The sequence below is a fragment of the Syzygium oleosum genome, unplaced genomic scaffold (genome assembly GCF_021117445.2).
Source record: "Syzygium oleosum isolate NSW1041296 unplaced genomic scaffold, Sole_v2.1 Sole_v2.31, whole genome shotgun sequence".
Classification (NCBI taxonomy): Eukaryota; Viridiplantae; Streptophyta; class Magnoliopsida; order Myrtales; family Myrtaceae; genus Syzygium; species Syzygium oleosum.
Window position 1 is genome coordinate 3,505,530 of NW_026607515.1, and position 17,914 is coordinate 3,523,443.

Here is a 17,914-nt window from a genome sequence, read left to right on the forward strand (position 1 = left end):
ATTCACATCCAATTCCGTTCTCGCAACGCTTATTCTCACAACCAAATATAAGAATTTCCATTCCATTCCTACAATTCGCCAAACAAGATATTGGAATTATCATATCACTACATTTATTCCACTGCTTTTCCATCGTACTTCCCAATTGTATTCCATTCCTCAGTTAGCAAATGTAACACTACTACTCGGCAAGTCCGCGTAATACGAAGGGGCAAATAATTGCTTTGACCCGAGTCTTCATGGACCAGATCCATCACGACTACTGCTGGGGCGGGTTCCACTCGATGAAACAACATGATGAATGACTGTGATCAATTTGTGTCCATCTAGGCAAGACATTCCGTGCGCATGTGCCCGTATTTGGTACAAATCCATGTAACTCTTTTACAATAATAATTGTAATAATCTTTTATTCATCAAAAGTCCGGTGCAGAAAGTGTGAGAAGCATTGTAATCAAGGATAACGCGTGTAACATATGAAACTCCTATATGTAAAAAGACAGGTTTCCGCATCCACATGAATCTCTCTCTCTCTTTCTTTTATCAGTTCATCCGGACCCGTATGCATCCTGTATTTGTTCAGAGCCATATATGTTTAAATCCTTACTGACATGAAGAGTAACTTTTCAATACTCTGGTTCTAATGAATTAGAAAAAGACACCGACCAAAAAAGAAAATTAGAATAAGGCGAAAGCTTTTACATTCCGATCCAATATAGTCGAGTTCTAAATTCAGATGGCGCAGTATACAAAGGCCTAAATTTGATATACAAGAGAGCGTGATCATTCTACCCCAGCTTACAGCTTCCCGTATCTTCTTGCTTCTCTGACATAAACAAAGTTCCGTGCCTGCCGGTTCCACTATCTACAAGATGACGAAAATTTGGTTCCAATCATCATACGGAGGTCCACCAGACATATGAGAGCAAGCTTCAAAACACCGTGTTTCCCAACAAATCCAACTTCAAGACAGCGCCAATTCTTACTCCTACATTCATGGGGGGAGAAGAGTGAAGACTGAAACACAACTTCCACTCGTACAAATAAGCCATGCCCCTCATCCCTAGCAATGCCTGAAACATTGAAAAAAGCATTTCTCCCCAACTTCAATAGATTAGATACACATGAAACTTCGGCACAGCTTGCACTTGGTAAAGGTTTGACCATGCCAATTGAACAAGAAAATCAGCACCGTCCATCCATCTCACGCATTTTACAAACTTGACACCTACTAGCGACAGAGGATGACCGATAAATTTCGATTTACGAAAATTTAAGAGGAAATAGAACTTTCCTGACTATGAATCTTAATAATCCTACTCTCCGTACAAAGTATAAAACCAATCCAAAAGTCTGCAAAGGAGCCCTAAATGGTAGCAATTTCAAAAGAAAGCCTCTTTTTCGGGCCAAAAGAGAAAAAGGGAAAAAAAGAAAGCCTCTCTCCAGTTAAGCCACAAGAGATGTAACACCATAATTTGTTGATGCACGAGTGGAATTTCTGACTACAGCTATATAACTACTCTAGTCCATCTATCAAAAGGTAGAGAAAATTAAAATTTTTGACTTTATGTATACAGTAACAGCTGGTTTATTTGCCAACATTCGGATGACATTGATTCAAATATTTTACAACATAGATCTAACGCAGATTTCCTCCAGACAATCAACAGAAAATAAACTCAACTTAATAACAATGCATAGAAATTACATGACTTGCCTGGCCAATAAAACTGTTTGAGTTTACAAACAATGGCACAGGCTAGTGCAATTAAACAGTCAGAAGTCTAATTCGGTATCTAATCTGTACTGTTTTTCAAATTCGACTGCTAACAAGGACAATCAAGTTTCTAACTCACTTGATTTGTGTAATCAACTGCTTGAGTCACCTACCCTTATCCCAAAAAATTGTTACCCTGGCATTGCTGGCGTAGTAAAAATCGATCAAAAGACTTGATCGCACAAATCAAACAAGTAATTGATTACAGGAAGAAAAGGTGGAGAATAAAATCAAGAAAGGAGACCAAAATAAAACTTACCCAAAAGGAAACATCTAACAATTTGCAGTGTCAATAGCAAAGAGTATTAAACTAGATTATTCAAGTTCCACAAGAAAAAGTTCTTGCCGCAATTAAATGTACTTACCAATTTAAGAAATTAATCAATAGGGTGTTTGTCGGCCTGGCGCGAGGTATAATGAGCAGAAAGTAAAAGCAGAGAAAGGAAAGCGCTTGCTACAAAAATCGCATCAAACCACCGATGGTAGAAATCAAATTGGATATCTCCACCTAACACGTCAGTAATGATCAACCTGCCAAGACAAACACGAATGCTCTTCAGGAAGCCTATTAACATTTTGCATGCCATGGGATGATCACCGCCAGGTTTGACAACAAAGCAGAAATCCTAATGCATTCGAGCCATATATCAGTTTTAAGAAGCTAATTTCTTATGTACGAGAGTCAAATACAAAGGCATAGAAGATGGCAAGAACAACCACACAGAAGAACAAAATAAAATCGCTTTGATCATCTCACTTGCATCTCAGACATTTTGCAAGAACACCAAGATATGCAGAGTCTTCATCTTCTTCAGTCTTTGCTATTTCTAAGCTTTTGTGGGATGCATACTCTAGTCCAAGTTAGTATTACTGATATTTGGTTTAATTCGTCCTTTCTTTCTTTCAATTCTTGCATTTCGCTGACATACTAGAAGAGCTTCTCTATAAATAAATGTAATTTCTTATAAAAAAAAACAAGGATCCTTAAGCAGGCTACCTTACGAGTGCATTGTGTGGCTGAAATAAACATTACTTATAAACCACACTTCGCTGCAATAGTTCTTTGCTCTCAAGTTCATGCAAGGCTAACGTTCGAGGAAAAGAGCCAATTCAAGGTAGTGTCTTCCACCTATGAGCCAATCCGACCTTTCATGCAGTTAGCCAGCAAAGTGCTCCTGGTCAAGGTGTCAACTACATCCCACTTTTTATTTTGGTTTCACAAAGTTGTAGGGTTTTTAAGGTTTCTGCTATCCTTCATACACAAAATTCGGACCGATGCAAACCAATTGATTTAACACAATTCTCTCATGTGCTGTTTAGTAACGTTTCTGTTCAGAAATAGTTTTTTCTATTTCTATTCCCTATACGAGTTTTTAAGCAAAAAAAAACGCGTTTAGTAACTGTACAAAATTTCTATTCCCGGAGTAGAAAAAAAACAGAAATGCATTTGGTAAGACACTAAAAATTTCTCTTCCCAATTTTTTCATTTAATTATAAAATTGTCGGTGGAGACTTAACAATTCATGTTTGGATAAAATTGGACTAGAAATAGAATAAGAATATATTATGATATAGAATTGGATGACCTTAATACAATCATAAAGAAAATTACTCTTTATAGACAAAGCAAATACCAGGTGGTGGTCGAGGAAATTGCAGTTTAGGGGACTTAACAATTAATGTTTGGATAAAATTGGATTAGAAATAGAATAATAATATATTATGATATAGAATTGGATGACCTTAATACAATCATAAAGAAAATTACTCCTTATAGACAAATCAAATATCGGGTGGTCATCGAGGAAATTGCAGTTTAGGGTGTAGGATTTTAGGATTTGGGGTTAGGGGTTAAGGCTTTAGGATTTCGGTTTTGAGGTTTAGGGTTTGGGGTTTTGGATTTTAGATTGTGGATTTTATGGTTTAGCGTTTGGGGTTTAGGTTCTAGAGTTTCGGGTTTGGGGTTTTAGGTTTAGCATTTCGGGTTTAGGGTTTATGGTTTTAGGGATTCGGGTTTTGAGTATTGGGGTTTGGGATTTAGGGTATAGGGTTTGGGGTCTATGGTTTAGGGTTCGGAATTTTGCGGTTTATCGTTTTAGGATTTAGGGTTTGGAATTACGATTTTAGGGTTTAGGTTGTAGTGTTTCGGATTTGGAGTTTTGGGGTTTAGTGTTTCGGGTTTTGGGTTTGGGATTTTAGGGTTTGGGTTTAGAAGGTTTAGGGTTTGGGTTTAGGGTTTTAGGGATTTGGGTTTTGGGGTTTTAGAGTTTAGGGTTTCGGGTTTTTCATTTTAGTGTTATGGGTTTTAGGGTTTGGGTATTGAGGTTTAAGGTTTTGGGGTTTAGGATTTTGGGAGTTAAGATTTAGGGTTTTGGGATTTAGAGTTTGAGAGTTAAGGTTTAGGGTTTTAGGGTTTAGGATTTGGGATTTTAGGGTTTAGCATGAGAATATCTTGTGAAAGAGGGAGAGCTGATCTTGTTTCTCTATTGTTTGTTTTTTTATTCCAGAAACAGAAAAGTAGATTTTTTTTATTTCTTATTTCTATTCCAAATCTATTCCCAGACCACTTTTCCGTTCCGGGGAACAAAAAAACTAACTGACGTTACTAAACGGATTTTTGTTCTTTTTCTGTTCCGAGGAACAAAAGAACAGAAAAACAGAGAAACAGAAACGTTACTAAACAAGTCCTAAAATGTAAGGCACATCCACAAAAAGAAAAAAAACTGTACTTGTATTGGAGAATGATAATTACCTGTAATCATTCGCCAAACTTTTCCGTATCAGGAGAATAGAAGAGACAAAATACATCCCCATTATTTCGGACAGGAAAAGTACAACATTGCTAGAAGACCCACTTCCGACTCTGGAAACTGCAAAGAAGAACTGTATAGAAGACCAAAATTATCAGTTGAATCCCAAGTTTGTTAAAGATGGAGCCACTAGTACATTTTGAGACAATTCCATCCGCCTCATAGAGCATAGAACTCACAGAAGATGTGAATAGAATGCCTTTCAAATGGTATATACTAATTGACTTATGTACTCGCTAAATGGATAATAAAAGAAAACAATCTAAATTCCACCCTATATTGAATTCAACTTTACAAAAATCAGTAGTTACCTTCATTAAATTTGTTAAGAATCCACGAACTGATATAACAATCAACATTCCGATGAACATCAAAGATATGTACTGCACAATTGACAAAGAGAAAATAGACATTAGCATCATTTAAAATAATTGTTAGAGTAGAATTATTTTTTATTTTCTAAGTTTTATTCCTTTTTTACATATATAAGGGCATTATGGTCATATACAATTCATATTTAATATAAATATATCGTGATGGGTGTAGGGTTTACATACACACGAAACCAAGAGCCCTTTCTTGGATTTTACAATCTCTTTCTTTCTCTCTTCTTCTCCTCTCTTTTTCTTCTCTCTTCCTTCTTTTCTCTCGTTATTTTTCTGCGGGTTCTCTAATCAGCTTAGTAACATGGTATCAGAGCACGGTTTGACTACCTGATTTCCTGGTCCTATTGCTGGTTTGAGAGTCCCCTAATAACCCTATTCCTTCTCTGGTGCGTAGCCACCTAAAGCTACAATTTTTACCTATTTTCTCTTCAAGTCCCGATTACATATAAGATCAGGAGAAATCAGATTTATCAGGTTCTGTTTGTGACAATGGATTACAACACTTCCTGATCAGCAGATTCAAGGATCAGGGTATTTCGTTGATTATGCAGCCTATATTTATAAAATTTCAGCATCCCTTTGTTTGATTGATGGAGCCAATCGCATCTGATTATATGTTGGTATTGCTGTTTTATTTCTTGCACTGAAGTTTCGGCCTTTTTGATCGGTGGTAGATATATTTATATTGAGATTTTCACCATGAATGGCACTAAGTCTTCTACGGACAGTGTCAATGTTCAGATTACCACCATTAAATTGAATGGATCCTCCAATTACTTGCTATGGGCTCAAGCTGTGAAGGTTTATATTAATGCCAAAGGGAAACTTAATTATCTTACTACAGAACCCCCTGCTGAAAACTCTAAAGACTATAGTGACTGGATGAGAGAGAATGATACACTTTTGGTGTGGTTATGGAATAGCATGGAATCATCCATTGCTGCTAATGTCATGTTCCACACAACTGCCAAGGGAGTGTGGGATGATCTTATGGAGAGTTACTCACAAGACAAAAACATGTCTAGAGTCTATGAGCTCTATGAGAAGATCTTTAATTTTAAACAGGGGGACAAGTCTCTTGGAGAGTATTATAGTGCTTTGAAAGGCATGTGGGAAGAACTTAATCTTTATCAGCCCATCACTACTAATCTTGAGACACTAAAGACACAACGAGCTGAATTTCAGGTGGCCAAGTTTTTATCAGGCTTGAATGCTGACTTACAGCCTATGAAGAGTCAGCTTCTTGCTGGAGAGAGAGTTCCTTCTCTGAATGAAGCATTTTGTCGGATTTAGCGCATTGTCCCTCCGTCTTCTACATAATCTAAAGATAATTCAGCATTTGTGGCTAGTAGTGGTGTTCGTGGTCGTGGTGGATTTTCTAATAGAGGTCGTGGTTTAGAGGGAGGTCGCGGTCGTGGTGGTGGACGTAGTGGACAAAATTCTGATCGAGATAGCCGTCAGTGTATATACTGCGGCAAATCTGGTCATATTGTTGACACATGTTGGGCCAAGCATGGCAAGCCTGAGTGGCCTCAGCGATTAGTTACTGCAAATGCTGCTATGGCTGAAGGGAGTGCTAGAAATGTGTCTTACAGCGACACGAATCCATCTATCCCAAGTGGGGGTAATTCTTCTGAGTCCGCGTCTCGGGATGATACGGTCGCACAACTCATCAAGCGTGTCCAACAACTGGAGGCTTCCAATTTCTCATCTACTGCCACTCTTGCACGTACAGGTAACATGGCCTTTTTCTCTACTTTGTCTCCTGGCACCTCTTGGGTCATTGACTCAGGAGCTTCTAGTCATATGACCGGTAAGCAAGAATTATTTTCTTCTCACCATAACTCTAGTCCTTCACCTGAAGTTATTCTAGCTAATGGTTCCTCTACTCAAGTGGTTGGATCAGGGGCTGTTTCACTTACACCCTCCTTATCCTTGTCCTCCGTTTTACATGTTCCCCAACTTCCTTTGAATTTGTTATCTGTTAGTCAGTTAACTAAAAATCTTAGTTGTTATGTTACATTTTACCCCTCCTATTGCATTTTTCGGGACCTTCAGACAAAGAAGAAGATTGGTGGAGGGCATGAACATGATGGACTCTATTATCTGGATGGTGTCTCCACTGCTGACGCCAATGGTCTAGCTCGCTAGTCCTATTACCCCCTATTATGGCATTCCCGTTTAGGGCATTTATCTTTATTTAAGTTACTGACAAATAATTCCCGAGTGTAAATCAATTTCTACTCTTGAGTGTGAGGCTTGTGAACTTGGGAAACATCATCGTAGTTCTTTTCCTAGTCGTAGTGATTCTCGTGCATCTACTTTATTAGAACTTGTTCATTCAGACATCTGGGGACCTTCCCGTGTTGCTAATAGAAATGGTTTTAAGTACTTTGTTACTTTTGTGGATGATTATTCTCGTCTAACATGGCTCTATATGCTTCATGATCGTTCTGAATTTTTACATGTTTTTCAATTATTTCATCGTGAAGTTACTAATCAGTTTAATACATCCCTTAAAATTTTGCGAACAGATAATGCTCTAGAATACTCACAAAAATCAATTTCTTTGTTTTGTTCTAGTCTTGGCATTATACATCAAATAAGTTGTACTTATACCCCTCAGCAGAATGGTGTGGCCGAGAGAAAGAACCGTCACCTTCTAGAAGTTGCTCGTTCACTCTTGTTACATATGCATGTCCCAAAATCATTTTGGAGTGATCTTTGTCCTTCGCTTGTTACCTCATAAATCGTATGCCTTCCACTGTCCTCAATCAACAGTCACCAATCAGTATTGTATTTCCTTTCAAGCCGTTATTTCCTCTTACCCCGCGTGTCTTTGGGTGTGTCTGCTTTGTCCATAATCTACGACCTGGTGCTGATAAACTATCCCCTCGTGCTACTAAATGTGTTTTTCTCGGGTATTCACGTACTCAAAAGGGATGTCGGTGTTATGATCCTATGACTTGTACTCAATATGTCAGTGCTGACGTTACTTTTTTCGAGGGCACACCATACTATTCTACTGAGGGTAAAGAGTTTTCAACTGACATTGTAGTTGATCCTCCTATTCCACAACTTATTCCCTTAGATTCTGTTAGTCCTTCCGTACCTCCTCCCTTGCAGGTATATCAGCGGCGAAAGCAGTCTACGGCACCACCGGTCTCCAGCTCTTCCGTGCCCTCCGTTCAATGTCCCTCCTTGTCTCCTGGTCCGGACGATCTTCCGATTGCCCTTCGCAAAGGTACTCGTTCTTGTACACAAAAATCCTCTTTTGCTTACCCTATTGAGCGTTATGTGTCTCTTTCACATCTTCCTCCTCCATTACATGACTTTGCTCTATCATTACATACTCACACAATTCCTACTTCTACCACTGAGGCCTTGTCTCATCTCGAGTGGAAGAGAGCTATGGATGTAGAAATGGAAGCTTTGGTGTCCCGCCAAACGTGGTCTTTGGTTGATCTTCCTCTTGGGAAAGATGTGGTGAAGTGTCGTTGGGTGTACACTATCAAGTATAACCCGGATGGCTCAGTTGAGCGTCTCAAAGCTCGGCTCGTTGCTAAAGGTTTTACTCAAACTTATGGAGTGGATTATTTTGAGACTTTTTCCCCGTGGCACGTCTCAATCGTTCGTGTTATTATTTCTCTTCTTGTGAATTTTGATTGGCCATTATATCAATTGGATGTCAAGAATGCTTTTCTTTATGGTGATTTGTCTCGAAGAAGTATATATGGAGCAACCTCCCGGGTATGTTGCCCGGGGGAGGATCGCATGATAAAGTATGCCGGCTACATAAAGCCATTTATGGGTTGAAACAATCTCCTAGAGCATGGTTTGAGAAATTCAGTTCAGTGATTTCCAAGTGTGGTTTTCACCAATGTTATTCTGATCATTCTGTTTTTGTTCGCAAGGAGTCGGGAGTGGTCATTCTTGTTGTTTATGTGGATGATATAATTGTCTCTGGTAGTGATGCGACCGAAATTTCTGAGGTTAAATCTTTTCTTCAACAGCAATTTCAGATTAAAGACTTGGGAGCTCTTAGGTATTTTCTAGGTATTGAAGTTTTACGAAGTAGGAAAGGTATTAATTTGTCTCAGCGAAAGTATGTTCTTGATCTTTTATCTGAGACTGGTACACTAGCTTCCAAGCCAGTTGATACTCCTATGGATCCAAATCAAAAGTTTGGAGTTGATGATGGAGATGATACTGAAGATAAACATCGGTATCGGCGTCTAGTTGGGAAACTAATTTATCTTACTGTTACACGTCCCGATATTTCTTTTGCTGTTAGTGTGGTGAGTCATTTTATGGAATCACCCAAGAAGGCTCATTGGGATGCTGTTTGTCGCATTCTTCGATATCTTAAAGGCTCTCCTGGTAAGGGACTGATTTATAAACCGAATGGTTCTTCCACCTTAGTTGGCTATTCTGATGCTGATTGGGCTGGGTCAAAGTGTGATCGGCGGTCTACGACTGGGTATTGCACCTTTCTTGGTGGTAATTTGGTTACTTGGAGAAGCAAAAAACAGACTACCATTGCCAGATCTAGTGCGGAGGCTGAATATCGTGCTATGGCACAAACTGTGGTTGAATTACTGTGGTTGAAATCTCTTCTCCAAGAGCTTGGATTTTCTATTAATCATCCTATTGATATGATGTGTGATAATCAGGCAGCTATTTATATTGCTGGAAATCCTGTTTTTCAAGAGCGAACTAAGCATATAGAAGTTGACTATCACTTTGTTCGTGATGCTGTGAAGCAGAAGTTGGTTGCCACTCCTTACGTTGCCTCTAGAGATCAGTTTGCTGATATGTTCACTAAAGCGTTGTTTCGTCCTGCCTTTGTTGCTGGTTGTTCCAAGCTAGGCATGGGTGACCTATATGCTCCAGCTTGAGGGGAAGTGTTAGAGTAGAATTATTTTTTATTTTCTAAGTTTTATTCCTTTTTTACATATATAAGGGCATTATGGTCATATACAATTCATATTTAATATAAATATATCGTGATGGGTGTAGGGTTTCTGTTACACACAGAAACCAAGAGCCCCTTTCTTGGATTTTACAATCTCTTTCTTTCTCTCTTCTTCTCCTCTCTTTTTCTTCTCTCTTCCTTCTTTTCTCTCGTTATTTTTCTGCGGGTTCTCTAATCAGCTTAGTAACAATAATGAAGTTTAAACAGAATTCAGAATTTTCTTTGAAAGCTAAATAAGGAAATTTTATATGCGAGAGGTACCAAGGGGGTAAAACCCCTATCCAAGCTTACATAGAAAGAGTTTACTAACTCTTACAAATTGTAAACTGTCAAAAGTGAATTTTCAGTAATCCAACTATACTAAAAGCCTGTGACAATCAATTCTTTACATCAAGAAAATTAGACGCTAGACTCCCAAAAGCCCTCAAATCTCTCCCAAGCCAAAAAATTGTGGGAGGGATAGTAGTAAAGTTCAGGATTTTGGCACACAATAATGATCAAGCATGCTCTCTGTTGGGTTCCCATTATTTGCATGAGATAATTATCTAATCAAATGACTGTCTAAACATCTGTATAGAAGATGAAACCCAGAACCATCTCCATCTAAAATATCATATAGGGGAACACGGATAGGGTACTGACTTCCAGCCCTTTTGCATAAATGGACCCTACTCATAAATCATTAGTGTCTGACAGCCTATGAGCAATGAATCCCACAAGACAAACCCTCCAGGTAAGATCATCAGTGCTCAATTACTTGCTAGAATTTATGTTCACTGACCCATTTTCCACTATAACTATTCTCTTTAAATAATATTTATGACTTCCAAAGAGACAGGATAATCATGACTACACAATCAAGGGAAAAACATGCATCCGTATATGAGCACTTTAACCTTCACGACAGCACGTCCTTTAATATATCGTGGGGCGAATCCCTCCATGTTCCAAACATGGAGAGACAACCTCAAAAACTTACCTTCTTGAAGTCCTAGGCTATGACCCTGAATTTCTATGTCTAGAGTTTATGTCACTGAATAAATCAATAATAGACACTAGTGCCACCAGATCTGATCTTCACGTTCCTAACTATCTCCTTGAGCAAAATGACAAATGTTGCTCCACATAATGATTCATCGAACAATGGTTTTAAGTTTGATCAAAATTTCTAAGCTAATGGTTTTCCACCTTATGGAATCCAAAAATAATGAGTTTTCCTATTTAGCAATGCAAAAATCTCACAAGGGTAACTTTTATAAGCAGAATATTCACATAAACCTATAACATATACCATTACAAGAGAGGAGCGAAATATTTTTCCATAGGCAACCAAATAACAAATTAAGAAAAGAATCTTTGTGAAATTTCCGATACTTAAATCACGGTATTGCCAGGATGAACATTGTTATACCATGTACAAAAAAAAGGAGTGATGACAACAAACCAACTTACTAGAAGAAATGCATCCAAATAAATGCAGAAATATTGCAGAAACCAAGCTATAAAACCAACCTGAGACAACAAAGAGACATCGATACCAATATCAAATAACCGCAAAAATATGCTGATTGTCCTCGTCACAGGATCTACTGAACCAGCCTGTGGAAGCCAAAATCGGTCAATACTTCGAAAACAAGAATATTAGTAAATTACCTATTTAAACTACGCTTGAAAGAAAAAAAAATGGGAAATCATGAATTCAGTAAAGTAGATGGATAAACCAACAGGAGATGTCAGATTGAAATACATACCTCCTTAAACACCACGCTTTGTAAAGACTGCAGAGAGAAATTATATTAATCAATTAGGCATCTTGAATTCGGGGATCAATACAATGGTATCTGTACAATGCATAAGCTCATGGGCAGTATTTTTCAAACTCACATAAGCAAATATTCAGCATCTTTGTCACAAGGGACAGGAGTTTGATATATTGCAAACATATTTCTTTCTGCTGACTCTAGTTAGTGGGATGAGACACATCCTTTAATTTAACATCTTTCATACAAACAAGCTGAGAAGCTAAAATGTTTCCAATCAATAAAAAAAGCAAATTTCAATGTAGAATGAATGAGTCTGCACACATACATAAAGTGTTCACTGCGTGTGTGTGAGAGAGAGAGAGCGATAGAGAGAGATGTTCACAATTTTAACGCGAAATTTGATTAACGTGTTTTGCAACTACATGAAATTGAGACTAGTTTTCATTCTGGCCACCACTATAGCATTTTGAAGCCACTGTATTTGTGAAATAGGTAGGCAGAAGAGTTCTCACAGACATCAAGGTGCAGGAAAAGTTGATTAACCAAGTCATGAAAAAATCAAAAGGAACTGCATCTCCAAATATTCTCGTGATACCCCAAGTCTCACATCGGATGAGACCCTTGAGCGACTCATAAGTAAGCATCCACCCCCAAGTGGTCGTCACCTTGTGAAATTACTCAGAGTATTCCTATTGAGGGCTTGGCCCACATAAATCAGGCTTAAACGTTGCACATGATATCAAAGCAGGACTCCCTCCAGTGGTGTATGGTTCATGGACAGACTATGCCCACACCTGACGCAACGAGCTCAGGGCCAAGCCCCCAAAAAGAATGCTCTGAGTAATCACACGAGGTGCGGGTGGACCTTACTTATAATAACATTCCAAGGAATCTTGTAATCATAAGCATACTGAACTTTCAATCAATGATTGAATGTGAAATAGCAGTTAGCTAATAAGATAAGGTTAAGCGCAAGACTAATCCAGGAAGTCCTTTGCATAGCATTTTGAAGGTTTATGGCAATGCTTTGGCATAGCACCAATTGTTGGAATTGTTGTGGCAACTTTTGCAATACTTACAAGCAAAGAAAAAGATTAAAAAGAATTAACCCAAAAGACAAGTGGCGGAGTAACATAAGGAAGATGTTTGTGTCAAATAGAGCTCTGTATAGCACTTAAATCATCCTCTAATCAGAATTTACAGCTGAATACATTTGGAAAAATAGAGCAACGTTGGAAACATCTGAATGGAGTATATTCTGACGGCAACATTAGAGAAAAACATATTCTTAAGGAATTTGAAGATCACAAACAGTCACAACCACCCGGTTACCAAATTCTACAAGGGAAATGGTTTTTTCTATACCAATTACAATAAGTCAATTTTGGTAAAATGCGAGTTCCTAAAGATCACACAGATTGGTCGAACATTTCTGCAGATATTAAATCTGTCATGATTGTCGCAATTATTGCATTATAGATGGAGAGAGATAGAAAGCTACAGGAAGAGAAAGAATTGCCTGTCACCATGGAAGAAAATTTTCTAGGATGGTAGTAGAAACTGTCTACTTTTTAGTTTATTTTTCTCTGTTTTAAGTCCTATTAGCATCCTCTTCTGATAATGGATTTTCACATACTGCAGCATATTTTGTCAAAGTATAACCATACCTTAATCATTTTGTATACACAGTAGACTGAACAAGCATAACCAAGTAGATTCTGCATATGACCTCTCCATGTTCGAGAATAAGCAGCTGCCTCCTACATTAGAGGAAATGGCCATTTTAGAACCTATGAAGACAAATACTAAGGTGGAAAAGCATATGCTATGGCAATATATATTCAACAAGCCAAAAAATGGCGGTCACAAGCTGCAATATGCCACCTAGGGTCTAAGATATGTTTTCATCCAGCCATTTTAGTATTATAATGGTCACAATGCCATCGAAGTAGTCTGGAAGCCCAAAATTTGAAACAAGTAGGGCTGCATTAAAAAAAAGTTTCTCAATATTAAACTGATATTGACCTAAAAAGAGAGAAGTAGGTTTTATATCTTCCTATACAGTGTAGCTCCCAAAAACCCAAAGATTTTGTCCTACAGAGCGTCCACCATTCCTAGGCTAATTGCAAGTAGCTAACAGCCCAGGTAGTAGCCTTACATATAGCTATACCACATATATGTAGAAAACAGCTTGAAGAACACTTAAACATCATAAGAGATTCACAACAGAAGAAAGCCTATTTTAAAAATTTATCGCAAAAGATGCATGTAAAGAAACCTTGGCTTGGCGAAGCTCATAAATTTCCAAAAACAATTGCTTTGAGAGCTCTTCCAAAGCTTGCACCTCTGCTTCCATGTTCTTAATATCTTAACAGGAAGAAAAAACAGTATGAGGCATTGTCATACTATAAAATGACTGTTGTACAGAGAAAATCTAAAAGCTTATCAGTAGTGGAATTCCAACAATGAAAAGAACTGAAGAGATATATGAAGACTTAAGTTGGCTTATTTGGCAACTGACATTTTATCACCTTAAACCACAACAATACCACAGCATCTAATTTTCAACTATATCATGCACTCAATGTTTGAGTTCTATTATCCATTCATCGATTCATATTTGATCTGCGAATCAGTGGGGTTTATCTTTCATCCGCGGCAATTGGAACTCCATTTCCAGGCTAATTTTTCTGCAGCAGATTGGTAAACAGATTTAATACTAAAGACCCAGACATTAGCATAAAGCTACTGTCCAGCCCACATAGTTATGACAAAGATTTTCAACTAACTTTAAACAGAAAATTGCAATAAGTTTCGGCAAGATGGATAGAGGTTAGGCTGAGTAAAGGTAGGAGAATCTCATCAGGAACAGAATTGGCATGACGATACAAACTGTAGGTCAGTCACATGTCAGAGCATAAAAGGATATACCAGCATGGAGACCCAACAAAAAATATAAGTGCATAATGCAGATCGTTTTCTGATAAGAAACCCACAATAGATGGGTAAATTCCATGATAATGAAACACGAATAAAGCCTGATGAGAAGTTCAAATAAAGGACTGTTTGCACTGCGAGAAATTGAACCGGTGGCATGCACTAAACCCACACATTTTTTTCCTTAGCCGCTAAACCGATCTCATGGGCTACATGTTTAGTCATATCTCTGAACATAAAATGCAAGCTTACTACATACTTTCTTAATTGCATAATTTGCATTTCCTCCCTCTTCAAAGGAACAGAAAGAAGTTTGAAAGCAGATCGATGCTGACCTTGCTCCGTTTGGTCCTCTTGCACTGTTCTTACCATTGTGCCAACAATCCGTTTGAACAAAGATCTAGCCTTCAACTTCTGCAACATGAAAATTTCTTTATCAGTGAAGATATTAGATTTAGTAGAAGCTGCAACAAGGCACTGGAAAAGCTTCAGCTCTTTCGATATTGATAAAAGGGAAAATACAGAACCCTTCGCTCAGCATTAGACCAGTTAAAAAAATTTAAACATTTAAATTTCCTATTGAATTATCTGGCAGCTCATTTACACTTGCATCAAAATCTTCGCTAATTTTGTGATTCAAAATCTCTTTACTTGAAAGTTGATACTTACTAAGGTACTCAAATTTTAACGCAGATTTTAAAACAGAACAGCCACATATCTTATGTATTTTGCATTAAAATCAATTAAAGGTGCTGCAAACTTCAGATTTTTTAACTCAAAAAAGTTCAAGCATCCATATTTTCACTCCCTCGGAATTAACTCACGCAATAGAAAAGAGAGTTGCCAGCTAAATTTGGAAGTTTTTGCATATCCTCAATGGGTAAGCTTGAGCTATGTCCAACAGTACATGATCTATACTAGCCTTTGCAGTGGGAGATACAATGAAAAGAGGCGCACAAGACACAAACAGTAAAGCATTAAAAAAAAGTTCCATAAATAGCAAGTAATCTAATCCAATAAAAGTTAACAAATAATACTACTATCTTGATCTTCTTTCAGCAAAAGCCAATTCCAAACACAAGATGTAAGGGTATGCAACCATAGAGGAGAGAGAGAGAGAGAGGAAACCTCTTCTGATCCTTGCATCCGTGTCATTTCCATCTGGCAAAGAATAATTTTCTTTTTCTTGAGGATACAAGTCTCTATTGATTGCATCAGTTGTCTCTCTAACGCTTTAATCTCTGCTTCCTCAATCTCTCTACAACATTTAAAGAATACAAGACAAAGAGATCACTCTAGAAGAACTCAGTTATCAGTGAAAAGAAGCCCATATATTTATTCTAAATAAGCCCAGACATATCAACTGTTGGGGGATGTGCCGCAAATAAGTGCTCATAGTTTACGCACTCAATTTCAATCTTAAACCGAGAAAAGAAGGGGAGGCGATTTATTCTAATGTCCAAAACTCACAGCTTTGATCACTTCGTTCATTTTTTGCTACAATTGTTTATAAGCAGGGAAAAGATTGGTTGCACCAGATTAACTGGCCAGTCCACAGTCGAGACCAGTGTTTGCGGATAACAAAGCAAAAGTAGGAAGACAGGTTATTATCATGTGGAGAAAGGCACTGCAATGTGAATTACCTGATGAAGAGAGACAAGTAGCTGTAGGGCAAATTTACAGCTCCAAAACCAGATAAGATGGCCATAACAGTCACGCCAATGACTCCAATCCTACTGACCAACTGAGGTATGGTAAAGAAACCTGGCAACAATAAAGATTGAGAAACCACGCACTAAACCCTTAGTGAGACTATCCAGAGTCCGAGATACAAGCAAAAACCATGAGGCAGAGCCTGAACATGTGCATTCAACATCAGGTCTGCGAGGTGAAGGCACCGGGCGGTGCGCGACGGAAAGTGGACTCAGGTAAGAGAAAAAGGCCAAAGCGACGGATAGCGAGAATCAGACCTTTATCCGGCGAAGGCATGGGGAAGTGGATGCCCATGCGCCAGAAGGCATAGAGAAATGCCAGCAAGAACAGAATGGCTCCGGTGGCAGCACGTTCCCTCCTCACACCTGATAGACATTGGGGGGTGAGTGGATGGTTACGGAAGCAACTAGGAGGAGGAGGAGGAGGAGGGGGGGAATCGGGATCAGAACGAGGAGGTTACCGCTGTTGCAGAGCATGAGGTAGCAGTGATAGTAAGGTAACAAGAAGACCAAGAGCAGTATGAGGCAGAACAAGTCCACCTTCCAGTTGAGCCATCGAGCCCTAGACGGGGACAAAAAAAGAACAAAACAAAAAAAAGAGGGGGTTGGGAAAGGGATGAGACCGACGGAGGAGTCCGAAATTCAATTCGAACGGAATCGAAACAAAGGGGGGGGCAACGGCAGCGAAGGGGACTCACTCGCGGGAGAGGAGAGGGATGATCTCGAAGAGGACGAGCTGGAGGAGATTGCAGGAGAAGGCGAAGACGACGCTGAAGATGATCTGGACGAGGACCCTCTTCTCCTCGTACTCCTTGTACAGCCGCCGGTTCAGGAACCAGAGCCCCGCCCAGCCCAGCAGCACCACCGATCCCACCGCCACCAGCCCCTCCCATATCGCCCATCCCAACCCCGCCATTCCCCTCTCTCTCTCTCTCTCTCTCTCTCTCTCTTTCCACGCTCGAATTCGCAGCTCCTCCTTCTCCTCCTCCTCCTCCTCCGCTTTTTGATCAGATCTGCATTCCACTTCCGCTCGGGATCTTTGCAGAAGGCAGCAGCCAAAGGAAAGAAAGCCTCTTTCCAGGTTCTGTCTTCGATAACAGACTCGCAGCTGTCGCAAAAATGATTTTCGCGAAGGTAGAGTTACGTACACGTAAGTCTCGTTTGTTAACTCAAAATGGTCCGTTGTATCATTTATAAAAATAAATAAATAATTAATATTTTTTTCATCTACGAAAATATTTAGACATAAATTATAATTAAAATAAAAATATTTTCTATTGACTAATTATTTCAAATTATATGAGCGATCATTTTTTAAGAAAATATTTTCCAAACCATTCATTTTCCGCGAAACAAACGAAACCTTATCGTCCTCGGAATTTCACCAATCTCACTATTCTATAAATTGACTCAGCTTATCACGGGATTATATTTCGCGCAACTTCTTTTCAATTAATTTTCATCCATCGATTCTTTTTCTGCGGGATCTTTAAAATTCATGGATTTATGTGGATTTACTGAGGATTCACGTGGATTGTGCTTAATCTAAATTTT

General features: G+C 38.7%; 1 protein-coding gene across 6 annotated transcripts; it reads right to left on the reverse strand.

The window, feature by feature from the left end:
• Positions 1–678: 678 nt before the first annotated feature.
• Positions 679–17,291, reverse strand: LOC115662406 (GPCR-type G protein 1). 6 transcript variants are annotated; one of them, XM_056304148.1, is made up of 14 exons: positions 17,059–17,291; positions 16,822–16,922; positions 16,619–16,726; positions 16,292–16,412; positions 15,777–15,906; positions 14,984–15,062; positions 13,990–14,078; positions 13,379–13,471; positions 11,700–11,726; positions 11,461–11,547; positions 4,899–4,970; positions 4,530–4,660; positions 2,143–2,308; positions 679–988 (listed from the first exon to the last, which is right to left on the reverse strand). In XM_056304148.1, exons 1-13 carry the CDS (start codon positions 17,274–17,276, stop codon positions 2,155–2,157), a joined length of 1,410 nt encoding a protein of 469 aa, XP_056160123.1. In that variant the 5' UTR covers positions 17,277–17,291; the 3' UTR covers positions 679–988; positions 2,143–2,154. The 6 variants fall into 6 exon arrangements, with proteins under 6 accessions (XP_056160123.1, XP_056160122.1, XP_056160127.1 ...); XM_056304147.1 differs by having other exon boundaries at positions 679–1,073; XM_056304150.1 differs by lacking the exon at positions 679–988 and adding an exon at positions 1,082–1,228.
• Positions 17,292–17,914: the final 623 nt, after the last annotated feature.

Excerpts from the sequence above, each read along its gene's own strand:
- LOC115662406 (XM_056304148.1), bottom strand. The coding sequence starts at position 17,276 with ATGGCGGGGTTGGGATGGGCGATATGGGAGGGGCTGGTGGCGGTGGGA. Across the intron at positions 16,727-16,821 it reads CCTCATGCTCTGCAACAGCG|GTGTGAGGAGGGAACGTGCT; the intron begins GTAACCTCCTCG and ends AATGTCTATCAG. Across the intron at positions 14,079-14,983 it reads AGAGGACCAAACGGAGCAAG|ATATTAAGAACATGGAAGCA; the intron begins GTCAGCATCGAT and ends CTTCCTGTTAAG.